Source organism: Hirundo rustica, chromosome 6 (genome assembly GCF_015227805.2).
Source record: "Hirundo rustica isolate bHirRus1 chromosome 6, bHirRus1.pri.v3, whole genome shotgun sequence".
In the NCBI taxonomy this organism is placed as follows: Eukaryota; Metazoa; Chordata; class Aves; order Passeriformes; family Hirundinidae; genus Hirundo; species Hirundo rustica.
In genome coordinates, this window is record NC_053455.1 from 31366031 (window position 1) to 31392731 (window position 26701).

General features: G+C 44.1%; 1 protein-coding gene across 5 annotated transcripts in view; it reads left to right on the plus strand.

Moving 5' to 3' along the window:
* ACTN1 (actinin alpha 1) overlaps positions 1–23920 on the plus strand; it is an 86850-nt gene extending 62930 nt beyond the window's left edge. The window contains exons 8-21 of one of the 5 annotated variants that reach the window (XM_040066720.2): positions 1024–1109; positions 6389–6481; positions 7622–7852; positions 8376–8523; positions 9062–9212; positions 11588–11696; positions 12182–12322; positions 14245–14427; positions 15154–15288; positions 16118–16297; positions 17220–17366; positions 19522–19587; positions 21053–21211; positions 23027–23920. In XM_040066720.2, coding sequence (XP_039922654.1) covers positions 1024–1109; positions 6389–6481; positions 7622–7852; positions 8376–8523; positions 9062–9212; positions 11588–11696; positions 12182–12322; positions 14245–14427; positions 15154–15288; positions 16118–16297; positions 17220–17366; positions 19522–19587; positions 21053–21211; positions 23027–23185 — 1988 coding nt within the window. In that variant the 3' untranslated portion in view covers positions 23186–23920. Of the gene's footprint in view, positions 1–1023; positions 1110–6388; positions 6482–7621; positions 7853–8375; positions 8524–9061; positions 9213–11587; positions 11697–12181; positions 12323–14244; positions 14428–15153; positions 15289–16117; positions 16298–17219; positions 17367–18896; positions 18978–19521; positions 19588–21052; positions 21212–23026 lie in introns of all 5 variants that reach the window. The other 4 variants (XM_040066721.2, XM_040066718.2, XM_040066717.2 and 1 more) reach the window with 4 other exon arrangements.
* The last annotated feature ends 2781 nt before the right edge of the window (positions 23921–26701 follow it).

Below are 26701 nucleotides of genomic sequence, written 5' to 3' on the forward strand. Positions count from 1 at the left end.
CAAGAACCTGTATCTCTTGATCCTGGTAAATAAATCTGAGGTAGGATGCTTGGTCTTAGAAAAAGCTAAGACTGCCGCATAGATTATCGGCACAGCAGGAAACTGCAGACCTCCCCCCATGGGAAATAATCAGATACCTATTCAATTTTTTTTTTTTTCCTCACCTTTTCCGAAGATGGAGAAACAGAGCTGAAGGGTTTAATGAATGGCCAAAGCTTTATCTTTTGCCTTACGTATGCTCCAGGTTCCAGCACCCTTGCTTTAAGGTCTGAACCTGCTGCTTTCTCAAGCTGTGCCACAAATTCAGTCCCAGTTCACCTGAGGCTTACAAAGCATGCCTAACAAGTACATCCGTGCTGGTTTTGCAAACAGAGCGTTGCTTATTGTGACAGAGATGCCTGGTTTTGTCCATTTCCTTTTTTTCCCCCCCTCTTTTCTCATCTGTGTTGGGAATCAGGCAGTTGTGTCCTTGCTACTTCTGGCTTAGCCATTTTCCTGTTGGTAATGGAGTCACTTAAGGAAAACATTTTGTGGGTGAAACCTTGTACACATCTCTTGCCAAAACGAAGCAGCCTCCTGACTTGGGTGCCTTAGGAACAGGCAGTGCGCGTTGCAGCAGAGCAGACCCTGTGTAGGAAGTGCGCTGCGTGGGAAGGCTCTGATCTCCAGCTCCTCGGCGTACCAAGGGCTTCGAGCACGGGCGTTCAGATCTCCAAACAACTTGTCTGCATCCTTGGGCCAGGCCCCCAGACCGCAGCTGTGAAGGGGCAGAGCCCAGATCTCATCTCAGGATCCCCCTGGATTGGGGGTAGGGAGGGGTGCCGCTTTGAGCCACAAGCCAACACTGCTAGCCACCTTCTGATCCGAATTCCCAGCTCTCCGCATGGAAATCTGTTTGGCCTGTCCTGCAATGCATGATGGGAAGTTTTCTCCCCCTCTCTCACGCCACCCATGATTGTTTTGTTTTATCCTATGTGCTGCTTCTTACTTTATCCTTTCAACCTCTTTTCCTTCTCTGCACAGATATTATAGGCACGCTAAGGCCGGATGAGAAGGCCATAATGACCTATGTCTCATGTTACTACCACGCCTTCTCAGGGGCGCAGAAGGTGAGACTTTACTGCTAACAACCCCTCCCCTCACCCTGTCCTGCCCACCTGTCCTCTCCAACGAGGAACGCCAGACCCCCATCCGCCCCAGGGCGTTTGCAGGGAAGCCCATTGCATCCAGCGATGCATTTGGAGATGCCATCTGTAATCTTGCTGGAGAAGTGATGTAAACGTCCTTTTGGACAGACCTGAGCTGCTCCTTCCCTCCAGTCTCACACCACAGCAGAGAGGAGAAAGCATTTGCTAAAGCTGGCATTGGAAGATGAGTGGATGTCTGCTCTGACAGAGGCAGTAGCCTTTCAGTAACTAGTGGGCATTGTCCTGGGCAGGCAGTGCGCCTCCAGAAGTACCGCAGTCAGATCCACCCACTCCAGGAAATCACAGCCTGTCCTGCTTGGGCTGCCATCCTGCCTTCCACACTCAGCCTCCACTGGGTCAGTGGTCTTCTCCTGGGCTGAATCATCCATGAGCTGGTTACATAGCACTTTTGTGCTCCAGCCATGAAGTTCATTTCTACCAGGCCTTCAGCTTTCCCAAACTCACATGCTTTTCCATTCCTTGTTTCTTCCTTGTAATTCTCCTCTGTTTCCCAAACCACCTATATGTTCTATTTATCTTTCCTCTGCCTTGCCCGTTTCCATAGCTTCAGGCCTTCCTTCCTCCTCTGCTTCCTCTTTACTCCAAAGTCTCTTTGCCTGACATCAGGATGTTTGGAGCTAAATAGTTGCAGATCAACTTTGGGCAAGCAATTTCCCAACAATCCTTTGAATAAGGAAAAAGGGTAGATTCTTTTCTCCCACGTCATAACCTGCCTGGGCTGCGGCCCTTCCACAAGATTACTGTTAATTTCAAATAGGATGCTTTAGAACAGTAAAATCCAAAATCCACGACTGTGTTCTTCATGTTACGGACGTGCCTTTTCTGTTTGAGCACAGTCCTTGTGTTGCCCAGCTTGAGGGCTAATCTGACTCCAGGAAGATTCCATCTCTTTTGTGCAAAGCAGTGCAGATGGTCCCAACACTGATTCAGTTTCCACGCTGATGCTGGCTTTCAGAGGGCAAATGCAAGCAGTTGTTTCCAGGGAGCAGCTCTTTAGTTCCAGCTTTTTGTTCTCTGCCCAGTTTCATATAAATTATGTGACACTGTCTTGTTTCCAAGGAACTGGGAATGTGTCCCACAGCAGTGCAGTAGACTTGCCCATTTGGCATAATTTGTGTAGTCATGACTTTCCTGCTAGGATCCTGTGGTTTTTTGTTCAAAACACTCAAGACCAGTCTGCAAGCTCCAGCCAGCTGATACTTGCCCAGGAAGACTGTAGTTTCAGAAATCATGCCAGCCTCATGATGAGGCCTGCTGTTTGCCAGGTGCCCCTGAGGGACTGCTCCATGCAGTCTGCTTAACCTGAGGATCTCCAGATGAGGAAACATCAAACCACAATTTGAGGAGGGTTGTAGCCTGCTGCAGAAACAGCCGTGCCACTCGCCAATCTCTTCCTTTTCTCTCTGCACCCATTCAATGATTTGGAAACCTGCTCAGCAGGTTCCATGCTCTGATCAGCAATTTAGGTGGATGCTCAGTCTCCTGGGTTAACTGAAAACTGTCTTCTGCTTGCTTCAGGACCTGAACCAAGTAGCTGGGGCAAAAACTAAATATGAAGTTTCTCAATTACTACGGTTTCAATCCCATGTAGTCCAACTGGCTTACAGGGAAGATTTAATATGTTATTCATTTTTTAGCAGTCCTGATGGGCCAGCAACTCAACTGTGCCCTGGCAGGAGGGACACAGCTCCTTTTTGGAGCTGCCCTAGTCATAGATTAGCTGGCTGCTAAGCAGCACAGATTCAAACCTGCAGGCAAATGCAAAGTGATTGCTGAGTACAAGCCCCTGCCCAGATGTTACTGTGTTGCCACCTCATGCAGGGTTAGGTGACTTACTGTGATATCACTCAATTTTTCATCCAGATTTTTCATTACTGCCACCAGGCCTGAAGGGAGAGTCCCATGAGCCGCTTTCTGCTTCTTTCATTCTCTTATCCTGAGCCTTTGAAGGTACAGGGTCCCCAGCCTGATGTGTATGTAGATGGCTGCTTTTTCTCTATGCCATTTTTTTATATATCTATTTGTAGGTATACTTGCTTTGTTTGGTTTGCTTGTTTTCTAACTGCTTCTGACTTTCACACTAAATGCATGCAACTACTGGTTGGCTTAATATTTTGTAAGCTTGTGGCAATTTCTAACTAATGTTTTACTGTTTTATTAAGAGATTGTGTTTGATGTATGGTATTTTGGAGTTGTCCTCTGAGGCCAGAGGACAGCAGCAGGCAGGCATCTTCCCCTGAGGCTAGAGGACAGCAACAGGCAGGCATCCCTACAAAGTGCACTGTGGGAATGCCTTCCTTTATGATCCTCCTCAGCAGAAAGACTTGGATCCATGAACCAGAGAGACTGCAAACTCTACTATCCTTAGCAGTTCAAGTTATGGTTGAGAAGTATAGAAAAGACAAAAGACAGATAAATTGCTGCCATTCAGTTTTTCACTTTGATTCCACCAGACAGCATGTGCATAGACACTGCAGCGTGCACAGAATGTCCTGGGCTTGCCCTCCCCAAGACTCTGAGTGTGAGCTCCATAACGTGTCAGCACGATGCTGCGCTGAAGCTGATGAGCTCACACAGGTTCTCTGAGAATACAGGTATGCAGTTTCCACACCCCAGGATTCTGCATCTTCTCAGCGCTGCTCTGTGCCTTCTGGGTGTCTTGGCATTTTGGAGTCAGCATTAACATCCTAAATGCATCATTGCCTTTAGCAGTCTGAGGAAGCCAAAATAGCTTTTTCCACTGAAATAATGAAGGTGTAGGGGGAGCTGCCTTGGCCTCATATAAACATCTTGGTGTGCCACTCTTACCTAAAAGTGTTTCACTTTAGTTTTGAGGTTGCCATCGCCATGGATCAGCTCATTAGCAGTAGCGTGGGGGGTATTTGTGAAGGTTGCCTGAAAGCTCTGGCATCCTTTCGTCATACCTTGCTCAGAGCACAGTGTAACATGTTGCTGGTGACATTAATGGTGATTGTGGCCACAAAGCCTTTCCTGTGGCTGCAGCAACAGCACACTATTGTATAGAGCAGTAGCAGTTCCAAGGCAAGAACCATTGGGAGGCAAGTACTGGTGAGGGAAAGAAAGCCTCTACACTCCTGCCATTAGGATAATACAAATAAAGTCGCAACTGCTGACATTCTTTGTGTCGTTTTGTTTGGACAGTTGTTCAGCATGCATATATACACACACGTATTTAAACTTGGGCAGCTGGAGAAAGTCTATCACCAGATACATGCCTCAGTGGAATGGGGTCCTGCCTGCACAGCTGGCTGCTGCTGCAGTGAGCTCATGGGGTGTAAAAATAAGAAAGTTAAATGGACACCTCTCCTGGAAGGATTGAGATAAAGCATTAGGTACCGCCAGTTCCCTGCAGTCACTAGGCATATCATGGTAAGGCTCTAGCAATGTCTTTTTGACATACTATTTGGTCCCATGTCTATAGTTTTCTCTGTATATCAAAAAACACTCCATTAGAGTACAAACTTTAGTTAAAAATAGGTCAAAGTATGAGCTTTCTTAAATGTAACCATTGTTTGCCCTTTTTGCAGATTTCTTTTTAAGTGAAACTGCTCCTTTTACTGTATGAGTCTCTCTGATGTGTTTTAAATTAGCTGATAATCTGTGTATCTCATAGCTGGTCCACTTTACTGAAGAGGCAGATGGCTGAATAGATGTTTTAACAGCTTCATTTCATTCTACAAATGAATAAGATTTCTGTGTCCCCTGGGACCTTAGCAATCTATACATCACTGTACAGCCTATGACTTTATTGCTATTCTTGCTGCTTCACATCAGCTGCAAAAATTAAAGGTTTTTTTCTCAAATGTCCTTGAAGATTGAATAAACAGATAATAAAAGGTCTATTTAAAAATAGAAAAAGGTTGAAACTTACCAGCTATAAACTCAGCAAAACTTATTTTGGCATCAGTCCCAAATGTAGTTCTGAGGCAGGGCGCAGCCTTCACAGTTGGTTTGTTGTAGTGTTGATATGTACCCTCTCCTTATTTGCACTTAGCCTCTGTAAGGAGGACTTCTCCCAAGGAGGCTTGTGGGTACCTCCAGCACCTTCCCCAGGCAGCAGGGTCACAGGCTGTACTGTGGTAACAGGGATCTGAGCAATCCCCTGATGCATCTCAGGGGCATGTGCTCAGGCTTTGTGGCATGGCACACACCGCGGTAATGATAAAGAGGGCTGATAACTCACAGATACATTCTGTGCAAGGATCAGCCTGGTTGTATGTCCCCCATGCCAAACACATGCATGGAACTCCAGATTGACTGCTTCTGAGTTCATAGCTGGGATTTTTCTGATCCTTGCTTTCCAAATTCGTGTTCTAACATGTTGAGCTCCATGCAGAGAACCAGGTTTTGGTCTCACAGTGGAAAGAAAGAAAAAACCTCCAAACCTGAATAGTAACAGTAGGATTTTTTTTTTTATTGTGAGACTTGTTTTGGAAGAGTAAGCAGAAAGATTACCCAGAAAAGTGGGGGGGAAAGAAATCCTCTTCTGAGCTTTCTCACTGGATCATGAGACTCTGAATACATGGTAGGTGTATGCTCCACCAAGGAGGTGGCTCTGTAATCAGTGCCAGAAATACAGGAAAAACTGGAAGACAGTTCTGCTGGGCAGAATTTAAGATTAAGAGAAGTATCTACCATTTAATCTACCAGACAAAATTAGGAATTTTCCTGTAAGTCCAGTCTATGGGTTAACTCTGTTTGGGTAGTTCTTTCCTGGGGTAAAAGTACAGAGACAGTCTCATCAGCTTGACATCACTCTTACTGCTGTTCCAGCTCAGAATGCTGGTATTGGGAGTGGAGGTGGCAGCAGAAACTCCCTGTCTTTGTGAAGAGGTAGCCAGGGTCCCTCTGGTAGGAAGCAGACAACAAGGCCCTCTTACAGAAGCAGCTCCAGAAAAAGTATAGAAACATTGGTTGTCCCACAACATGTAGGGTAGAATCATGGGAGCTGAGAATCTCTAGAGAAGTGAAAAAACAAATCATTATAGAAGGCCAGATGTCTCAAAGTGCAAACAGGTTGCTAGAGCTAAGGGTAGGAGATTTTACCTGTAGGTACGTAGCAGGAAGCTAAGCTGCAAGTTGTGGTTTGGGGTTTTTGGTTTTTTTGTGGGTTTTTTTTTCACATTTTTTCCTTCTTCCATTTTTCTTCTCTTTTTCAGGCGGAGACAGCAGCAAATCGTATCTGCAAGGTGCTGGCAGTCAACCAAGAAAATGAACAGCTCATGGAAGACTATGAAAAACTGGCCAGTGATGTAGGTGTTGGTTTCTGAGTGGTGGTATGCAGAAAAGAATTGCATTTAATGCTGATAAGTAATCTTGGGGAGTGCTATTGGTCCACTGCTATTTCCCCTGGAAAACTATTTTTTCCTCTTCAAATTAAAGACCAAAGTTACCTTAAAGACAAGGTAACTTTGAGCAATCTACCTTAAAACAGAAAGCCTCCACAGAGAAGCTTTGAATTTCTCAATTTATTAGGAGCCAGCCCTAAATGCCAAACTTGAAGGAAAAATCAAGTTGGTTAAATTTGAATTCGTCAGGACTATACAAGTTCATTACATCTTCTATATAGCTTGTATACTCATGTACTGTGGAAGTCAGGAGCTGGATCAGAGAATAAAAGTTAGAGATATTTGAGGAAAGAAATATGCATTTGCTGATAATGGAAAGAATATGTGTCAGATGCAAGCTGGAGGCTGCTTTTTAACTGAGAAGGCTGACAGACTGACAACAGGGAAACTACAAGAGACCAAATGTGGACTGTAGTATGTTTGTAGTAGTTAAGTAGGGAGGAGAAGATGGACAACAGAAGGACAAACATAACCCATGAGCCTGCTTTCAGCCTCATCTGAAAAGCATAGGGCACTACTCCACTCATAGTGTAGACTGCCAATTGCATTAGCATTTTGCCAGCTCTCCAGATAGGTTTGTTATGGAGGTATATTCAAAGAGCAACAGTGACTTTGAGGAAGCTGGAGTGGGAAAAGTGTAAGGCTGAGCTGAAAGCAAGTACTTGACTTCTCCTGTCAGATTCTTCTGGAGATAATGACTTAGAGTAGCATCCTTTAGTTATGCAACAGTCCAGCAAAATTCTTAAGGCTTTAACATAATCTGAGGATATAGTTTTGGTCCTCCTTCTGCAAAAGCTGTGCCTTAAGCATGTTGGATTGACCCTGCTGCGACAAGCAGTACTACTTAGTGTGGTAAGGAATGTGCTGCTCATTAAAAAAAAGTACTTCCAATAAAGCTGGCCAACTTTTCTTTACGAGCCCTGCTGGTGGCAGAATCTTTCTGACAGCAAGCATAAAAGTAAATGGTCCCTTATGAAATCAGAGCAACACCTGCAGTTTCAGCACAATTTTCAGTTCAAGGCTTCTTGTCATTGCTCTTTCCAGCTGCTGGAATGGATTCGTCGCACCATCCCGTGGCTGGAGAACCGCGCTCCAGAGAACACCATGCAAGCCATGCAGCAGAAGCTGGAGGACTTCCGGGACTACCGCCGCCTGCACAAGCCCCCCAAGGTCCAAGAGAAGTGCCAACTGGAGATCAATTTCAACACCTTGCAGACCAAGCTGCGGCTCAGCAATAGGCCAGCCTTCATGCCCTCCGAAGGGAAGATGGTCTCGGTGAGTGGGGTGACTGCTTCTATATACTCCAAACATGCCTGGAAAACGAGACTCCCTTTCTGCCCATGGTTGGGCAGAGAATGCCCACCTTCATAGTGGGGGAACCCTGCAAAATATAAATTAGGGAAGCCATGATAGGAGAGGTTCACGTGATCATTGCTTCCTGGTGTCTGAATCAGACTCTGAGGCTCTTCACAAGTCGCATGTCTTTATGAGATATCTCGGTGGCTTTTGTTCTTTCTGATTCAGAAACATTAGAGTTTTATAAAAGTTTCACGTAGGGCAGCTTTAAAACTCCAGAAGTGTGTAGCGAGGCTTTTTTCTGCAGTTATATCCTGGCACTTCTAGTCCTGCTTGTCTTAGGTCTGACACGCTGTCTCCCTGATTTGCCTGCAGAACCCTGTGAGATGAAAAGCTCATGCTCACTCCGTCCAATCAGTTGGAGCCTCACTGAGACTAATGCTGGTGAGCATCTTCCCTCCAACTTCTAACTTGCCTTTCTTCCTCATGTTTCTGTCTCTAGGATATAAACAATGCCTGGGGTGGTCTAGAGCAGGCTGAGAAGGGCTACGAGGAGTGGTTATTGAATGAGATCCGGAGGCTAGAGAGGCTGGATCACCTGGCAGAGAAGTTCCGGCAGAAGGCATCCATTCATGAGTCCTGGACAGATGGTAATGCCAACCTACATGCTTCCTATTGCCTGACACAGTGCTGACTTATGCATGGGTCCTTCTGTGAGAGTTTCCTCTTCAGAAGGCTAGATTTATTTCTTATTTTATTAGGAAACAGTGTATGGAAACCAGCTTGATCTCTGTTCTGCATCGTGCAGTCAACATTGGCATTTCCTAACTGTGGCAGAGTGAGAACTTTGGCTAGAAGAGAGTCACAGAGCAGAGGAAAAGTTCCTCTGCAGTAAAGGCTACCTACCATTGGCTTTTACAGGATCAGCATAACCCACTTTGCACATACTGAGACAAGTCCAATATAAACTGTGACAGTGCTGGCTTAAGCTACAGTATGTGCCTTTCTGTGTTGTTAATGGCAAACTCACAGTTTGTGGTTTAAAAGTGAGCGTTGTGCTTCTCTAGGCCAGCAGGCTCAGGGACAAGCCTCGGGCAGGGCGCTGGAGTGAGGCCGATGCCCTTTGAGGGCCCTCGAGGGTGCCTGGGCCTTGTCCTTCATTCTTCTGTCCTTTGGCTCCCTCCCCAGGTAAGGAAGCAATGCTGCAGCAGAAGGATTACGAAACTGCAACCCTCTCGGAGATAAAGGCCCTGCTGAAGAAACACGAGGCCTTTGAGAGTGACCTGGCTGCACACCAGGACCGCGTGGAACAGATTGCTGCTATTGCACAAGAGCTCAAGTACGGCACCCCAGCGTACATCCCATCCTTGGGGCCAGGGAGGCTTAGTGAGCTTTGCCCTCTGGAGAGCAAAAAATCCATCCCCATACAAAAATGCTGGGTATTCCCAGTGTTTCCAAACAGTATCTAGGATACTGCTTTCCAGTATCCGGACACGCCAGAAAAGCAGGCCAGAAAATGGATGAAGCGTGGGTGCTGTTGAGGAGGAGGCAGAATTATATTCCTAAACCAAGTTTCCATCCTCTTCTAGTTCATTATGCTGCCATGAACCCTTCCCTAAAGAGTCTGACCTGCTGCTGGCACATGCTGTATTTCAGACTTGTGACGCTGTCGTACTTTTCCAGGAACAGAAGGAAAGAGGAGAGGATAGGAGGGTCTCAGTTTGCTCTCTTTTATTGAAAAAAGTCCTGCTTATTCCAGCAGGGGAAAAGCTGCTTGAGCCCTTTGTGGCCTCATTCTTTCCCTCAGGAGTACCTGCACTGTGTGCACTCTGTTCAGCACATGCTTATTCACAGCAGATCAGCTCTTCCCCTGCTTCCTGCTTGGAAACCTTCACCTCCACTCCTCTTCCTGGAGTAATACAGGTTACCAGAAGACAAGGGGATTGCTTGAGATAGCAGGCAGACAAAGTAAGCTAGAGGCTGCAGCAGAGGGGGATTTTGAAACCCTGCATATTTCTTGGCAAAAACCAGTCTGAACTACTTGATTTTGACTTTGTTTCCTATTTTAAAAAGATTTATATATCACACTGGCCTGTCTGAGGTTAATATCTGGGCCAAGATCAGTCCTCTTGGGCTGAAGAGCTGTTTTTCTCTAAAAAATTAGGATTATTGGATCAAGATCATTAACCTCTTTAACAACAGATATTTACAGAATTCTTCTCTTGTCCACTGGAGGATTGACCTTGGAACAGCAGGAGGGTTCGAGGCAATCGTCCATGTCAGTAAGATTAAAACGGAGTCTGTCTAGTCAGCGAGCATTACCTGACCTGCCACTTCCAAAGCACACACTGCAGGTCAGCCAGAGCAGCTGCAGCTCCAAGAGCAGCAGGGAAGACTGAGGCCTAAGCGATGGGAGAGGTTATTTCTTCGAAAGTGTAAGAACAGCAGGCTCTGCTATTGTTATAAAAGCCATCTTCCATTTCAGCAGAGGCCATGCCCTGAAAAACCATGGCAGAGCCCTTTTCTTCTCCAGGGACACACTGCCCGAGAGATGCAGAGGGTGTGGAGGAAGCCCTCCACAATGGGTACTACCCATTGCAGGGATGTTTGGGGGCATGGCATGTTCCCCTCCTGAGCCATAGTGGTCCAGCACAGGTGTGTTACAAGTCAGGCTTTCAGAAGGAGTTCTTTCATCTGCAGTGCTGGCTCTGCAGCAAAGTAGATCAAGCAACTGATCTGGATTAAAAACCTAGCAAAGAAGTTATTTTTAGCCCAAATCAGTTTTCTGGCTAGTCTGTTGAAGGACTCCACCAACAGCTGAGCCCACACACCCCAGGAGGGCAGTACAATGGCATGAAGAAAGAAGGTTGCAGGAGTCAAAGACTGTAACCTGCATTACTGCTTAAAGAATTGCTTGTCAGATAGCTCAGGGTCACTCAGTGATTTTTTCCCAGTGGTTTATTTTGGGTTTTTCTTTCAAGGCTGGCACTTCCTGGATTGGCTGGTCTCCCTTTGCCTGCAGATTTCTCCCTCTTTGACCATGTGTAAGAACCACGAGCACAAAGCAATGCAAGGCTGCAAGCTTTAGTGTGCCCCTGTGCTCTCCTTTCCCCAGTCATACTTTTACCAGCCTGTGTTCCTTGAGTGTCAGCTATAGACATGTCAGCAAAGCACTTCTTGTCAGGCATCTAGGAAAGAGACCTACACGGTTATTCTGGGATTGTCCTAAATAAATTTGCTGGGTTATGTAATTTAGCTATTCCTTGCCACCTGTACTCTGCAATTCTTAGGACAATCTTAAGCCGTTTCTTAGTGTTTCTAATAAAATCTTTGGTTTCCGTTCTAATGTATAAGACACAGTTTTTTAGACTACATAATGTTCTTTAGCAGAATACAGGAGCAGATTGCTCTTATCATAATCTGCTTATTTCCAGTGTGAGCCAAAGTCTACATTCCCTTCCCCCTTTGGCAAGTTATTCCCATCAAGTAGCCAGTCTCAGTATTTGTTGAGGCCTTGGGTGGTCCTGTTCTGTGCTGTTTCATTCAGCATAAGATAGAGTGTCTCCTAAACTAGATCCTGATACCATCCTGACACAGCAACCATGATCTCTTTGAATCTGTCTTCAAGACTGGTCAAGATTTCTAATAGGTTTCTGTTATTTCTGTACAGGAAATTATTTGACTTCTTATCATTTTTTTCCCCACCCTTTATAGTGAGCTGGACTATTACGACTCCCCCAGTGTCAATGCCAGGTGCCAGAAGATCTGTGATCAGTGGGATAATCTGGGTGCCCTAACCCAGAAACGTAGAGAAGCCTTGGAGGTGAGATATCTTACAAGTTGGACCTTCTGATTGCACTCCTTCTTGGGGGACAAGCTGCAGTGGGCACAAGCAGTATCAGCTCACTTGTGAACTTGTAGAACATCCTGGGCTGTAAACAAGGGATACATTTCAGTAAACTTAGGCTGCTTTTCTTCCAGCCCAATTATGGTGCCATTTGTTTGCTCAGGCTGTTGATTTATTTTTACTTCTTTTTATGTGTTTTGTAAATTCATTCTGCCTGAAATTCTGCCTTGTTTTGTTTTATTTCAAAGGACCTTGGATTTATTTTATTTCCCTTTGAGGGCAGAAATCTGTCCAGTGTGTAATCTCTAACAGCAGAGAGATTTTTACTGACATGCCATCCTGGGAGCACCAAGGAGGTCTGGAAGGAAGGAGCAGCTCAGACAACCCATGTATCTTATTCTTCTCCAACTATCTTCCCTGATTGTCTTACGGGTTTTTTTTTCTTTTTTGTGCATGCACAGAGGACAGAGAAACTACTGGAAACAATTGATCAGTTGTACCTGGAGTATGCCAAACGAGCTGCCCCTTTTAATAATTGGATGGAAGGGGCCATGGAGGATCTGCAGGACACATTCATTGTCCACACCATTGAGGAGATCCAGGTACAGAGCAGTCATTTGCACCAGTTAGGTAGGGACAATGAGAAGTTTGGGCTGTCCTGAGTTGTATGAATTCAGAGTGGTATGAATTTATAGGTTATATTTTGGTGTTTCTGCTCTACTGAGTGAGCCTTATGAAGAGAAACAAAAATTAGTATGTTTTTCCTTGATTTTCTCCAAAAACTTGGATCTGAATAGGTATAAAGCATACACACATCATCTTAGCTGGACACAAAAACTGAAAACAGATTTTTCAGAGTAACTCCAGAGCTGTATTAATGGAAGCCTGAAAATTGAGAGAACCTTTTAGGATCTTGTGGATTTTTTCTTAACCCATGTGAGCAAAGCTTAGTGCTGCTTACAGGGTCTGCAGGTCAGTTCTCACATGGCATGTCGTATCCAGGTCATTTGGTCCTGTGTGATAGGATGTACCATGAGGATAGTTGAGCTACTAGCTGGTTTTTGGTGCTGGGCACAAGAAAAAATCAGAATTGTCCACTTTGATGCTGAATTATCATTTGAAATCAAAGTTGTTTTGCCTTCTCTAGCACAACAAAGGCAGGATTTCAGGTTTTCCCATTCTGAAAGGGTGTTAGGAAAGCAACTTGAGGTATATACAGGTAAGTTAGACCTTAGAGAGCACCAGTTACTCTTTCCTTGATTGCAGTGGGGACTTCTATTTCACCTGCTTGTTGAGCTTGTGGAAACAATCCAAGTCAGCTGTTTGCCAGAATGGCAGACAGGAGTGTGAGCATCAGTGAGGCGGCAAATGGGAGACCTACAGGAGCACCCAGGGCGGTGACAGAGCAGTGACAGTTACTGAGCTACTTGTTTCTTCTACCCTTCCCTCCTGAACAAAGGGGTTCATTAAGTCTTTCATAGTGCAAAATAATCTCAACAGCACTTAAACATTTCCGTTGTCTCCTTGTGACTGCTTGCAATGTCTTTCCCAGCCCCCAGACTCTCTATGGCCACTACAGCAGCTGCAGAGCAATGAGTCACCGTGTAAGGAAGGAATTTCACAGAAAACAGTTAACAGTGTGTGTTGTGAGGGAGAGCAGTCAATCATGTGGTTTACTTTCATTCCTTCTTGCATCCACACTGTTCCCTTGGTTATCCCTGCACACACCTCTGTTTCCCATGCATTTTCCTGCCTCTTTCCCTGTGTTTGCTCCCCTAGACTTGATCTTCTAGGTTTCTGGGATGAAGTACCTTAAAGGCCTGTAGAAGCAGTGGGAGATGAGCCAGGACCAGCTGGCTTGTCAGCTGGCTACAAGCTACCAGCAAGCACACCCCAACCATCGGTCCTTGGAGCACGGCCCAGGCACCACAGCAAGATGGGGAGCAGGAAGGGCCTGTGTGGTCAGGGAGAAGGAGCTGTTTTCCAGCAGCAGGAGGATGTGATGCCTGTGCAAGTTTGCAGTTGGCTGGAAGACCTTCACCTGGTTCTAACTGGCTGATCAAATTGAATCTTAGTACTTATCTGGAGTTACTTTGGGTGTAGAAATAGTGCATACCTAGTGGGAGAAGAAAACACAGCACGTTTAAACTGAGATTCTTTTTTAATAGTAATTCTAGTAGTCAGATCTTCTTCCCCAGAGGCTGACAAGCAGTCACTGAGCAGCATTTGAGAAATAGTTCCCCCTAAATTATGAGCTATTATTATTCCACCTTTCTTGGTATGTGATCTCTGTCACTGGTCAACGTGGGACAGAAAGAGAGGGAAAAGAAGACTTCACATCATTTAACTACTTAAAACATCCCATTTAGTGATAGTGAGAGAACATGGAAAGTGTATTAGAGTAGCCTGCACTGTGTCCCGGGAATACGTTAGCTTTTGCAGTCACTTCAGGAATACGTTTGCTGGAGAGGCTATTTCATAAGTAATGTTCTCGTCCTCCCTTTGCTGCTGCCTTCTTCTGCAGGGATTGACCACAGCTCATGAGCAGTTCAAAGCCACATTGCCAGATGCCGACAAGGAGCGACAAGCCATCCTGGGAATCCACAACGAAGTCTCAAAGATTGTCCAGACATATCATGTCAACATGGCAGGAACAAATCCTTACACTACAATCACCCCACACGAGATCAATGGCAAATGGGAACATGTGAGTTCTTTCCAGCCTTGCAGGGTAGTGGGGGACAGTGTCACTGCTCAACCACTGTGGGCCCAGGAAATGGATTATTTACTCTGCAGTTACCCTCATGCTTACTGCTGAGTTTTAGTGGGGTTTTGTTCATTTGGTTTTGGTTCAATTGCTGTGTACTTGGAAAGTGGAAGAGATCTTTGATATAAATACCATGGGCACATCAGACCTTCTTTTACATGCTAATTTTAAATGAAAGTTGCTAAATTTGAAAGCTTTGAGGTTTTTTATCTTCAGTTGACCCTGCAGGTAAGTATAGCATGTGGATCAGTATCCTTTTTCACCATTCAGCTCTTCACATGTTCTGTCTCTGCAGCCAAGTAGCCTTTCCTTGCTGTATTCCTAAACGAGCAGCTACTGCTCTTACCCGTTTTGCTTATGGTTCTTACTAACAATCACCAGTGTGAGATCTGAACAGAATCCTGCAACTCAGTTAACATGAGCCACCAAAAACCCAAATAATGAATGGAAGCTGCTTCTTGTCTTCCACGCCCCGACATGAGTTTGTGTATCCTACAGCCGATAGGGTTCACATTTTGTGAACTTGCCCACTGTGACTTAAACCATATGACTGCTTGTATTCAGTGCAAACACCCACTCCTCCCTCCCTTGTGGCAACTTCTGCATTGCAAAGGTACATGTGCCTTTGTCTGTCTAAACTGCACACTGAGTTACTCGTTGTTGTAGGTGCGGCAGCTGGTTCCCCGAAGGGATCAAGCCCTGATGGAAGAACACGCTCGCCAGCAGCAAAATGAACGACTTCGTAAACAGTTTGGTGCACAGGCCAATGTCATTGGACCCTGGATCCAGACCAAGATGGAGGTAGTGCTTTGCAAATTTTGAAATACTTTTCCTCTGTGATCTTCACTGATACTCTTATTCATGATCTCTTTTGACCACTGTCACAGCCGTTCTTTCTCCAGGTTACAGCAAGAGAAACATCATAGAAAACATGAAGAATCTCAAGATTGATATTGGTTACTGAAGTGCTTGTACTTTTCTTCCTCTAACTCTAGTACCAGAAAAAAAGCATTACTTAAGATGGGGAACACTGGTATTTTAAGATCTGTGTTTATATGCAACAAATTCAAAATCCTAGATCAGAGACAGCTTGTGTAATTGCTTGCACAGCAATGGTCTTGATACATGTGACTAAATAAATACAATTAATATACCAAACATCTCCAGAGGAAACATTTTTAAGGGAGATCTCTCTTTAGGTAAGATTTGAGCTAAAGTCACTGCAGTTGATTAAATGTAAAAATACAAAGTTATTACTGATGGCAGAACCTGGAAAGAAGAGAGCAATTACAGAAATATGTCTCTATGAAGAATTAACTTAGAGGTAGACAGTACACCAGAAAAAGATCTGCCTTGGTAGATTACTAGCTTATGGACTGCAGTTTCTTTTTCTTTTGTATCCTTGTATTTGACACATCTGTAGTGACTCACTTGACTTGGAAAATATTCAGGGCTGTGCTAAATTTTTTGCTGACACTGTCTCAGCTCCTGTGAAGTAATTGCTCCATGAGATTATTATTTTTTTTTAATCATCATCCTGTGTGAGAGTGAAATTGCTGCAATAAATGTCAGGCATGTTGAGGCTTGTCCTTTCAGCGGAGTCTTAACTCCTTTGGCTTTGCTAATGCAGGAGATTGGCCGCATTTCAATAGAGATGCATGGGACCCTGGAGGACCAGCTGAACCACTTGCGGCAGTACGAGAAGAGCATTGTGAATTACAAACCAAAGATTGACCAGCTGGAAGGAGACCACCAGCTGATCCAGGAAGCGCTTATCTTTGACAACAAGCACACCAACTACACCATGGAGGTAAATGTTTTGGCAGCAATTAGACAGCTCATCTGCTGTGGCCAGTTAGCGTCAGCCACATAGAGCTCTGGCAACGTGCTGTCGTTCTCAGGAAAATGGAGGGCTTGGTAATGTGGCCAAGCGTGCAACAACATGTCATTGAATTTCATTTTTGCCTTACTGTACTTCATGCCAACTCATTCTAATGTACTTCCAAATATAGACAACAGAAACAACCTGAATGAGATCCCTCAGTGTTGCTTGAAAAATTGACAGGTCTCATTTCTCCTGCCACCTGATTGTGTTAGCTGGGATTAGAAAGGCAAGTGTTGATGATTTTGAGCTGCCGCTACCTGGCAGAAGAAAAAAAGTCCAACAGAAGTGGTTTTTTTAAGTCAGAGACTGGCTTTCTGTTCATAATGTGAGGTTTCTTGGGAGCAGTCTGAGTTCAACATTAGTCCAGCTGAACACAGACAGGCTTTGAAACTTGTTTTTTGGTTTCTAGCCAGCTTTCCATTAAGCAACAGCAGAGGCAGGGGAGCACCAGTGTCTTCCAAGCACTGTGTTTTATTCAGTTTCTTGGTAAGGAGAGGTTTCTGCTTAAATAAGTCCTAGAAGGACTGGGTTTGCTTCTCATTTGTGTTAAAGGCCTCCAATATGTTGCTCTGACCAGGCAAAGGAATTTTGCAATAGGACCATGTTTTTCTTAAGAAAGAGAAAGAAAAATAAGAAACTGGCCTCTTCAGTATGGCGTTTTTTCAGTCAAAATTCAGATTATAAACACCTGCAGATTAGAAGGAATCTTTTCTGAGAAAATGGAGACCAGGGACTGCTTTGCACACCAGGATCATTAATTTGTAATAAGTAGCACGTCTGGTCCACTGGCCTCAGAAGCAGAAGGGCACCTTCTTAATTTCAGTATTGTCCTGATCTCTTTCATCAGCATATCCGCGTGGGCTGGGAGCAGTTACTAACAACAATTGCTAGAACCATCAACGAAGTGGAAAACCAGATTCTGACCCGTGATGCCAAAGGAATCAGCCAGGAACAGATGAATGAGTTCCGGGCTTCTTTCAACCACTTTGACAGGGTAAGTCAGTGCTGACTGCAGCTACAAGCTTCCATGTGAGTGCACAGTGCAATAAAAAACAAGCAGTCACTGCGAGATCACAGAAGATGTTTCATTCTTAAAAATGTCACTCCTGTGGAGCACTCATTTCTGTGGAGACTGCCAAGGGATAGTTAGCCTGGCAGTAGTATGTCTTCACAGGAAACTGTAAAATTTCGTGGTAAAGCAAGAGTATGGAAACATTTGAAGGCTTTTTTAGGCAGTTGGACTTTTATCCATTCCTCTCAAGAGAACAGATTATTATTTTGATTTAAAAAATTCTTGGGACCATCTGTTCTCCACTCTTCTATACCATCTCTGCTATATCTGAGGACAGCCTGCCCTCAGAGATTGGCAATGCTTTTAAATTGCTGAACACTGGCTATTTCAGCCCTTCTCTATCTGTCTAAGAAAAATAAACCATGGGTTCTTTTCTTAGGAGAGGGACACATAAAGCCCTGTAGATTTTATATTTGACCTTCATATCATTTGCCCCTTCCATCACAACAGTCTGAATGTTAATGCAGACAGAACAGGGGTTTCTCACCTTCAACTATTGGATTATGAAGGCTTAACATGGACTTCAAAAACTGGGTTTTCTTCAAGAAAGTCACTTGAAATTGGCCCATCATCCTGTCTGTAGCTTCCTTCATCTGGCCAGAGGTGGTGGCAGGAGGCAGGGGCTCTTCAGGGCTTTGGGGCTGTTCTGAGCTAAAATTCTGCAGGATGGATGGGGATTCTTAGTTCCAGTAGCAGCTTGTGTATTATTTGATGGGTACGTCCAAACACTGGGGGAGCGGGCAATGGGCAAAGGGAAGAGCAGCTGCCGAGCCGTGTTGTGCTGCACTGTACATCCGTGCTGTTTGCAGAGCTGAGCACTCAAAATAGCTTTGCCAGTCAAAGCTCCACCTCCTCTGCAGGTCTCATAAATACAGCCACAAACGCTGCTCCCCTGAGCTTCAGCTGGTTTTCTTTGTCTGTTCCTGGGATGCCCTGACAGCTAAGCTTCCTTGGGTGTGTTGCCAAACATACCTGCCCTCACCTACTCCTTTAGTGGAACTTCTGACTGTAAGATTAAGGCAATGCTTCCCACTGCCTCTGCCTGCTTACCTGCACTCTGGGTTACTAGTGAAGCACAGGGCTTCTGACACTGGATAACAAGCGTGATGCAAGTAATTCACTTGGGAGATTGAGATCTGAGCATCAGCTGTTTTTGTCATTCAAATGCTCTCAACATGGGGATAACCTCTCTGAGAAGGAACTTTTCCAAGAGCATTTTTAGCACATCCTGAAATGTCATTGTGATATCTAATGTTGTGCACTTTTTATTTTTCTTCCCTGTCTTTCTATCTGCATGTCGTTCTTCCTGTTCCTGTCTCCTCACCCACTGCATGGTGCACCTGTCTGTTGTCCTTTCACCTCCCTCTGATCTCCTCTGTGTCTCCCGTCCCGCCCCACACCGTCACTCCACTGGCACTGCATGTCCTGCTGCCTGGCACACCGCATAACCAGGACCACTCCGGCACACTTGGCCCTGAGGAATTCAAAGCCTGTCTCATCAGCTTGGGTTACGATATTGGAAACGATGCACAGGTACTGAAAGCTAGTGGTGAACACAGCCAGATATTAAACTGTGAAAAAATAACAGGTTTTTTCCTTTCTTTTCTTGTTTGTCTTAATCCATCTGTTGTTGTTCTTGTGTTTGACTATATATGCATCACTTTTCTATAATATTTCCTCTCTAAATGCACTTTGGTATCTATTCCTTTTTAATTCCTTAATTTTTTGTCTTGGGAGAATTCCTCTTACGTGTTCAAACTGTTGTGTTTACTTCTGTGTCACTTAAAACTCCTCTCATTGTCAATTCCTCAATCTGTCTTGTTTAACATCTTCTTGCCCTTTCTTCACCAATGTGTTTCTTGTGTATAAACTATTCCATGTCAAAAACCACCTTTTGCTTCTTCATGGATTCACAAACTACCTTTCCTCTGTTATTTTTCATTGTCCTGTAAATCCTTCTTCTATCTTCTCCCCCCTGAAACTCATTCTTTGTAATGTCTCCTGTGGGTTCATTTCTTCCTGGACTGGTCTCCCTTTTCTCTCTTGGCTTTTTCCATCTTTGCGTCATTCTCTGTAGAAGAAGACTGGTATGATGGATTGTGAAGATTTCCGAGCCTGCCTTATCTCCATGGGTTACAATATGGTAATGTAGAGCCCTCTGTCACTCCTATTCAGTGTGATTCTGTAGGCACCTTCAAAAATACAGGGAGAATGTGTAGTGAATCAAGGTAAATATAGCCTTATTTTCCAAAATTATCAGCGATGTTAAATCTAGTCTTTAGTTGTACATGTAAAATTTTTGTGTCACAGCTCTAGCCAAAGGTAAAAAAAAGGAGATAATTGTCTAATTTCTGTATAGTTCAAATAAAAATTATGTTTATCAAACTATTTAGCTACTAATGTTAGAAAGAGTAAGCTCCCTCATGTTGGCGCCTGGTCTCTGCATATCACACACAACCTCCCCCAGCCTGGAATATCGGTTGAAATCATTCAAAAGTACACGTGACCTCACTTCTGGATACACTCAAAATGCTGCTCCTCTCATTCGTACCATTTGTTTCACATCTCCTTTCCAGTACGTGTAAGTTCAAGTTCCAGTCATTCTCCCCGTAGCTTTTCCCTCACCAGAATACCGGAATATTCAGAGCAGTAACATGTGGCACCTTGAGAGGCATGACAGCCAACAGGAGGAGCTTCAGCAAAGACTGATGCTCATCAAAGGGCAGGAGAAGAGCACAGTGCAAGCATATTCATCTGCACTCTTGGTGTCTTTGCTCCTGATACCAGGCAAAGCAGTGTTTAATCATCTTACTTGTCAGCCCAGTATAAACACGGACTCTTTGGTGTAGCTTGCCAAGACAGTAACATTTGATTAGGTATCTTAATTACTCTTGAAGGTATACTCCTCTAAATGTGTTAGGAGAGCCTGTTCACAGAAGACTCTGCTCTGCTCTCTCCTCCTCCTTACCTGGGGAGGAAGGATTCCCAGAGATGAGAACAGATCACCTTTGGTTTAAATGCAGAAAGAAACGAAGAAAACTGCACTACAAGGTTTTAGTTTCTGTAGCGAAACTTCTCTGTAGGGTCTTCCCTGTAGCGACAATTTCCCTGGGCAACTCCAGATATGCAAGTCCTTCTTTGCAAAGCCTGCCTTTTAAAGATTAGTACAGTACTATGAAATACCACAGAGGCATTTCTTCTGTCAGCTGAAGAAAATTGGAGAAGTTCTCTTTTAAGTAAATGAAAGTAAAGGAATTTGAGGAGTTCAGATCTTCAAGTACTGCTACAGACATTTAACACATGTATAGAGAAATTTGGGTCTTTCTCTGGAGTCAGCTGGTATTGTTCCCCAATGGGAGCATTGTCCTAGAGCTGGATGTTATCCTCAGGCACAGCTGGCAATGTTTTATTCCAGAAGACAAATGAGTGGGAAGCATTTGTACACAACAGCGAGCTAAAAAAGAACATCAGATTAAAAAAAACCCCAGAGGTGGTTTCTATTTGGCTTTGTCTTCTAGCCTGTGAGATGTGCTGCTGAATGGTTTCTCCTCACTTTGGTAGCACTGCTGCCCAGATACCCAGGCTTACATGACTCTCTTGCTCTCCAGGGAGAGGCAGAGTTTGCCCGCATCATGAGCATCGTGGACCCGAACCGTTTGGGTGTAGTGACCTTCCAGGCCTTCATCGACTTCATGTCCCGGGAAACGGCAGATACAGATACTGCTGACCAGGTTATGGCTTCCTTCAAGATCCTGGCTGGAGATAAGGTCAGGCTCCACACCTTGGTTTCCTGTATCTGCTTAACTTCTGCTTTCTTTTTTTCTCTTGTCTCTGAGAGAAAGTGTCAAGGGAAGCACTCTGCCATGGGAGGCTGTGTTCACAGGAACATTCTGTAGTGCTGGAGGAGTGCAAGGTTAAAGTGTGGGTTAATGAGCAGCCTGCTGAGGCACTCAAAAGTCCTGCTCAGCTGTCAGTCAGAACCTTGCAGCCCACTCTTGCTTCAACATTTTAATTACGATCTTGGCCACAGTTTGTTATTTTAAAATTAACAAGTTCAACAGATGGTTTTTGATTAGTCTTGAAAACTGTTCACTACTGACAGCTGTAAACTCGAGATGACCTTTCTCAGATCTACATGTCTCTATCAGTTTTTATACAATCAAGAGATTTTCATAGAGGGTATACAATCAATAGAGTTTCATTGAGGATATGCTGTATGTGCAGGAGGAACATCTTTTAACCATAGAAATTGGTTGAATGTAGGAAAACTCGGGGCAATATTAGAAGTATTAATTTTTGGAATTTACATCATCGGGGAAAGCAGCTGATAAAAAATGTAATCTTATTTTTTTCATATAACAATGCCCACTAATCTTTCATGTAACTGAACAAATAATATGTACGTGTAACATTTGCTAATGATTTTAGTTATCTCACATGAAATCTTGGAGACCATTTCTCAGGTTGTAATGAGTTACCCTTAAATCCCGTACTGGTTTCCATTTTTCACTAAGAACCCTTTTTGTAATAGTAATCTAGAAACCCATGATACCTGTCCTTTCAACATATACCTGACCGAGGCCAGTTCTATTGTCTTGTGAGGCCTGAAAATCCCATGTTACTCAGATAAGCTAACCACTGAATAAATAGGTACTTTGAGATGCAGTATTACTTATTAACTCGTTTACCCTGTACAGTGTGTTACGTATACTTGTCAGTGTTTAACATGCTCTGGTGACTGTAACATGAATTAACATTTCATCATGAAGAAAAATCCCTCATACCCCAGTCATTAAAGTGAAAGGGAAAAAGAAATTGCAAGAAGTCACAGGAGAGAGAAGGATGGTGTGAAACCTGAGCTATTGCTCCGACAGGCTGCAAATGGCCGTGAGTCAGTTCGCTTAAGACAACATAGTGATTATGGCCAGCAAACAGGCAGCTACTGTTACCTACTGCATGGAGAGAAGCCAAGCTAGCTCAGCTCAGCGCAGGGAGTCTCCAGAAGCCAAATTCGCCTAAGTTTTGCTTGCTTATTAAAAATGTCCGCAATGAAAGGACTGTTGCTGGAACTGTGGAAGCAATACAAAGTGTTTGCTTGTCTACTGCCTGCATTGGTGCACTAGCAAGAACCATCCCTTTGTCTGAAGAGAGGGAATGGCAACTCCCAAGCAGCACAAGCAGCTGTTACCTCCTGCTGGTGAGCAACAGCATCCAAATTAAATTTCTGCTTCCTCGCATTTACTTTCAGCAAGACCTCCTTTGTCAACAGGAAGGCACAGTCAACACTAACAACTTGCCTGACTTACCCGCAGGTCTTTCTTTAGCTGCACCAGATCTCTCACGCAAAACCGATCTTTGTTGTGAAAACCATTTACTTGTGCAAACAGTAGGGCAGGAGTGCACGTCCTACCAGGGTGTAAGTGCAGGTGTACTCCCTGTGTGGGTGTACAGCGCAGGTCTAGCTTTTGGGATCCTGTCCCTGAGTGTTGCCTGCTGCCCTGCGGGGACAGGGGGTGGTTGTCCCTCGGGGAAAGTCAGTTTCCAGAAAGTAACGATTGCCTTATCGTTTGTCCTCGTTGCAGAACTACATCACTGTGGATGAATTGCGGCGGGAGCTGCCTCCTGACCAGGCCGAATATTGCATTGCTAGGATGGCACCCTACAGTGGCCGTGATGCTGTCCCCGGTGCCCTGGACTACATGTCCTTCTCCACAGCGCTCTATGGCGAAAGTGACCTTTAACTTTTTTCTGTCCCACCACACGCTCCCTCCCCTCTCCCCCGTCCAACACGCCCTATTTTCTCTTTGCAAAGCAACCTCTGGCTCCGCTCTTTTTTGTGTTTTCCTGTTTTGCTTCAGATAACAGATCACATTTTTAAGTGGGGGGGGAGGACATTGACATGGGACCGCCTACCTTGCCCTTGAAAAAACAGTTTACAAAATTATTTTGTGCAAAAAAGTTACGTTTTAAAAAGAACAGACATATTTTATTATAGAAAAAGGTATTTTTCTCCACCAGATTGAAACTTAAAAAGAAAATGTTAAAATATTGCACCAAATATTTTTTGTTGTGACATAGAAAGTCAAGCACAATGTTACATTCCATCCTTTCCAAAAAGAACCAAACTATGACAAAACTCCACTTGTTCTGTTAACTATTACATTTTGCGTATGTCTCTCTTATCACGTTTATCTTGGGAGGGGGGAAGGCACACAAGTGCATGTGTTTGCTGGTTCACTCATTTCATGAAAATATTTTATGATAAACTTTTGAAATTGCTGTGTTTTCTAGGGAAAAATAATGTACACAGCTCATGTTTTCATATTTAATTAAAAAATACAATACGCCTCCTATGTTTATCGGTGCACAACTTTTTTGTTGCTGAGAGTTGTCTGGTTTCAGAACATGAAGCTTGAGAGTTGATAACTTTGATATTGCTTGTCACAAACCATATTAAAAACTTCTTGTGATAACAACTCTAGACTTTATTCATTTGTATAGTAGAATAGTTTAATCCTACTTAGTTAAACTTGATAAGGAGAATACAAAATTAATGGTTTCAATTGAAATTACACTACATTTAAAGGTATATTCTCAGCCCTATAGCCTTTTCAGTCTTGATGAATAATGTTGAAATTTTCACAGCTTAATGACCGCTTCAAATTCCCAATACGCACCTATCTTTAGAAGCAATATTCTCGTTACTCCTTAAAAAACCAGCATAGAATTAGTTACTAGAGCTATACAAGCAGCCACCATATCTTAAAACATCCGTGAAAAAACCATCTACTATTCCATGCTGAATATTGAACATCTGACTGATTTTGATACAACATCTTCTGACACCGTAGATTCCTTCAGGGATCATCTTTATATTGGACATAGAAATGAAACCAGCCTTCAGGACAACTCCTGTGGGGCTTTTATTGAGTCATAAAGTAACACACACACGCATGTGTCCAGAAATTCGCAAAGGGAAGCAACTAATCCCTTCCAGCCATCTCATACTACAGGTGCATTTCCTGCCCTCCCACAGCTTTTTTAGGAAACACAGGGTTAGGAGCAAAATAGCATTACTGCTTCATGACGTGTTTCAAGTAAGTGTTTTACAGGTATAAACACATAGCTCTGTCTCTACTCCCAAAGGCAGATTTTACTTTGGGGTAATGACTGCAGGCATGGTGGACTCATGGGCAGATTCACAGAAGAGCTCCATGGTAACTTTGTGCTCCAGTTCCCCAGGGCAGAGCTGAGTCCTGAGGAAGGTATTGTACATGGCGGGTTGGGGTTCAGCATGGCTTTCTGGCTTATTCCTGACCTTCAGTAGGACACAAAAAAAATCATAGCAGCACATTGTGATGTATCCCAACATGACAGTATCTGCCTACTATATTTGGGGAGGGGATGCTAATGTCTGTTATTTTCCAGCATACACAAAGATCTGCATTCCACTGTAGGCTGGATAATGAGTTTATACGGGGCATGCAAATAAATGGCATTTAGCTTCATACCTAGACGAGGCCAGGCTGCATTCAACACAGTTTGCCTTCAAAGATGACACTTTGTGTAACTTAGCTATAATTGTGTTGTTAATGAGAGCTGGAATTGAGCTGAAGCCTTCTGAAACCCATGATACTGAGAGGCCTGGAGGGGTTGATATGAATTGTCAGTAATGTAGGACTTGGAGCCACAGCAGCATTTAATCCACTTGCAAACTCATTTTCAGCTCTGCCACTATTATGTTGCTGCAAATGGGACTGTCCTCTCCAAAGGTAAGGTATGCTGATTTCCATCGCCGTGTTTTAAAGTACAAAGCATAGGCTATCTGTTTGAAAGCTAAAACAGCAGAGAGGATGGCTAGAAGCCTTATCAGATAATTTATATTGAAGTTTGCCTCTGAATATACATTGCCCTTGCTTTGGCAACCCTCTTTCCTCTTCCACAGTAGCTGCCCTGTCCTTGGTTTGCTGCACCTGAAAAAGGACATTTGCCCTGTCAGAAATTTGATTAAAAAACCTGATCTCTGTAGGTTGTACCTGCTCCCAGAAGATGCAATAATACTTTAATAAATATTTATTTAAACAATAAAACTGGGGCGAGGGAGAATGGGAATATCTATTGGGCTATTAAATGACCGTTGTCTGGAGAAAAGATCCATGTTATTTTGGAAAAGGGGTGGGAAAGAGCATAGCTGCTCCTTGGGCCATCACTTTGGGCCCAGGTCTGCTACCATTCTGAGATTAAAGCCAAATGATGTTGAATAATCCTGATGACAGTGCTCTGCAAGTCTGTGCTTGGAGATTCCAGAAGTCTTCATAAAAATCTTTTCCTGAAGTAGCAGTGTTGCAATGTGTGACCAGGTTTCACACAAAACACCAACTAGGTGTAAGTATTCCTAGTTTTTTGACAGCAGGTGGCTCGTCTCTGCTGACACCATAGGTTGGTGGCAATGTGTGGGCTCCAGCCTTGAGAAAATTGGCACCCCAGCACTGCTTTGGTGAAACAGATGTCAACAGCAACAGAAAGGTCTGGCCTAGGCTTCTGAGTACTTGAATAGGATTAAAAATGCTGGTAATAGGCGCACCTAAAATATACTGGCGTGTTTCTTCTCTGGTGGCATGGCCTCCAACAAACTTAGCTAGAGCTTACGTGACCTGCTGCGAGACATTCACCTTCCTCATTTGCAGCAAGAGATTTATCTTGCAATTGTGTGGCATAACAGTCTGTGGCAGTTAGTGTGCTGAAATGTGCAAACAGCTTGTGGCATTAGCTGCAGTTGTGTTGCTGCAGTTGCCTCTCATGGTTTTGCAGCTAAGATGCCATTCTTTAGCCAAGGCCTGGCATCAGCCTTGATGAAATTCAGCTCTGGAAGCAGCTGTTTGCAGCTCAGCGATTGCCCTTTTGTCTGCCAGGAGCAGAAAAGTGGACAACCCACTTCAAGCTCTCTTCCTCCAGGGATAAACCATTTCTGTCAGTCTCCCATACTCACTGTTTCAAGTGTGGAAATTGAAATAATACTTTTTGAAGAAATTAACCAAGAAAGTCCTTTCCATGACTTGATACCTTTGGCTGCTGAGATCTCAATGACCTGCCTTTTTTAGCCTGTCCGATAGTACAGAGGCAGAAAACACTTCAGTGCTCAAACAACATGGGTCTTGTCTTGCCTGCCAGAATGTCAGACGCATTTCCCAAAGCCTCTCAAATCTATCTTGTGACTGTTGCATGTCTTCAGTGCTGCCAGCATCTGGTTTGGAGCA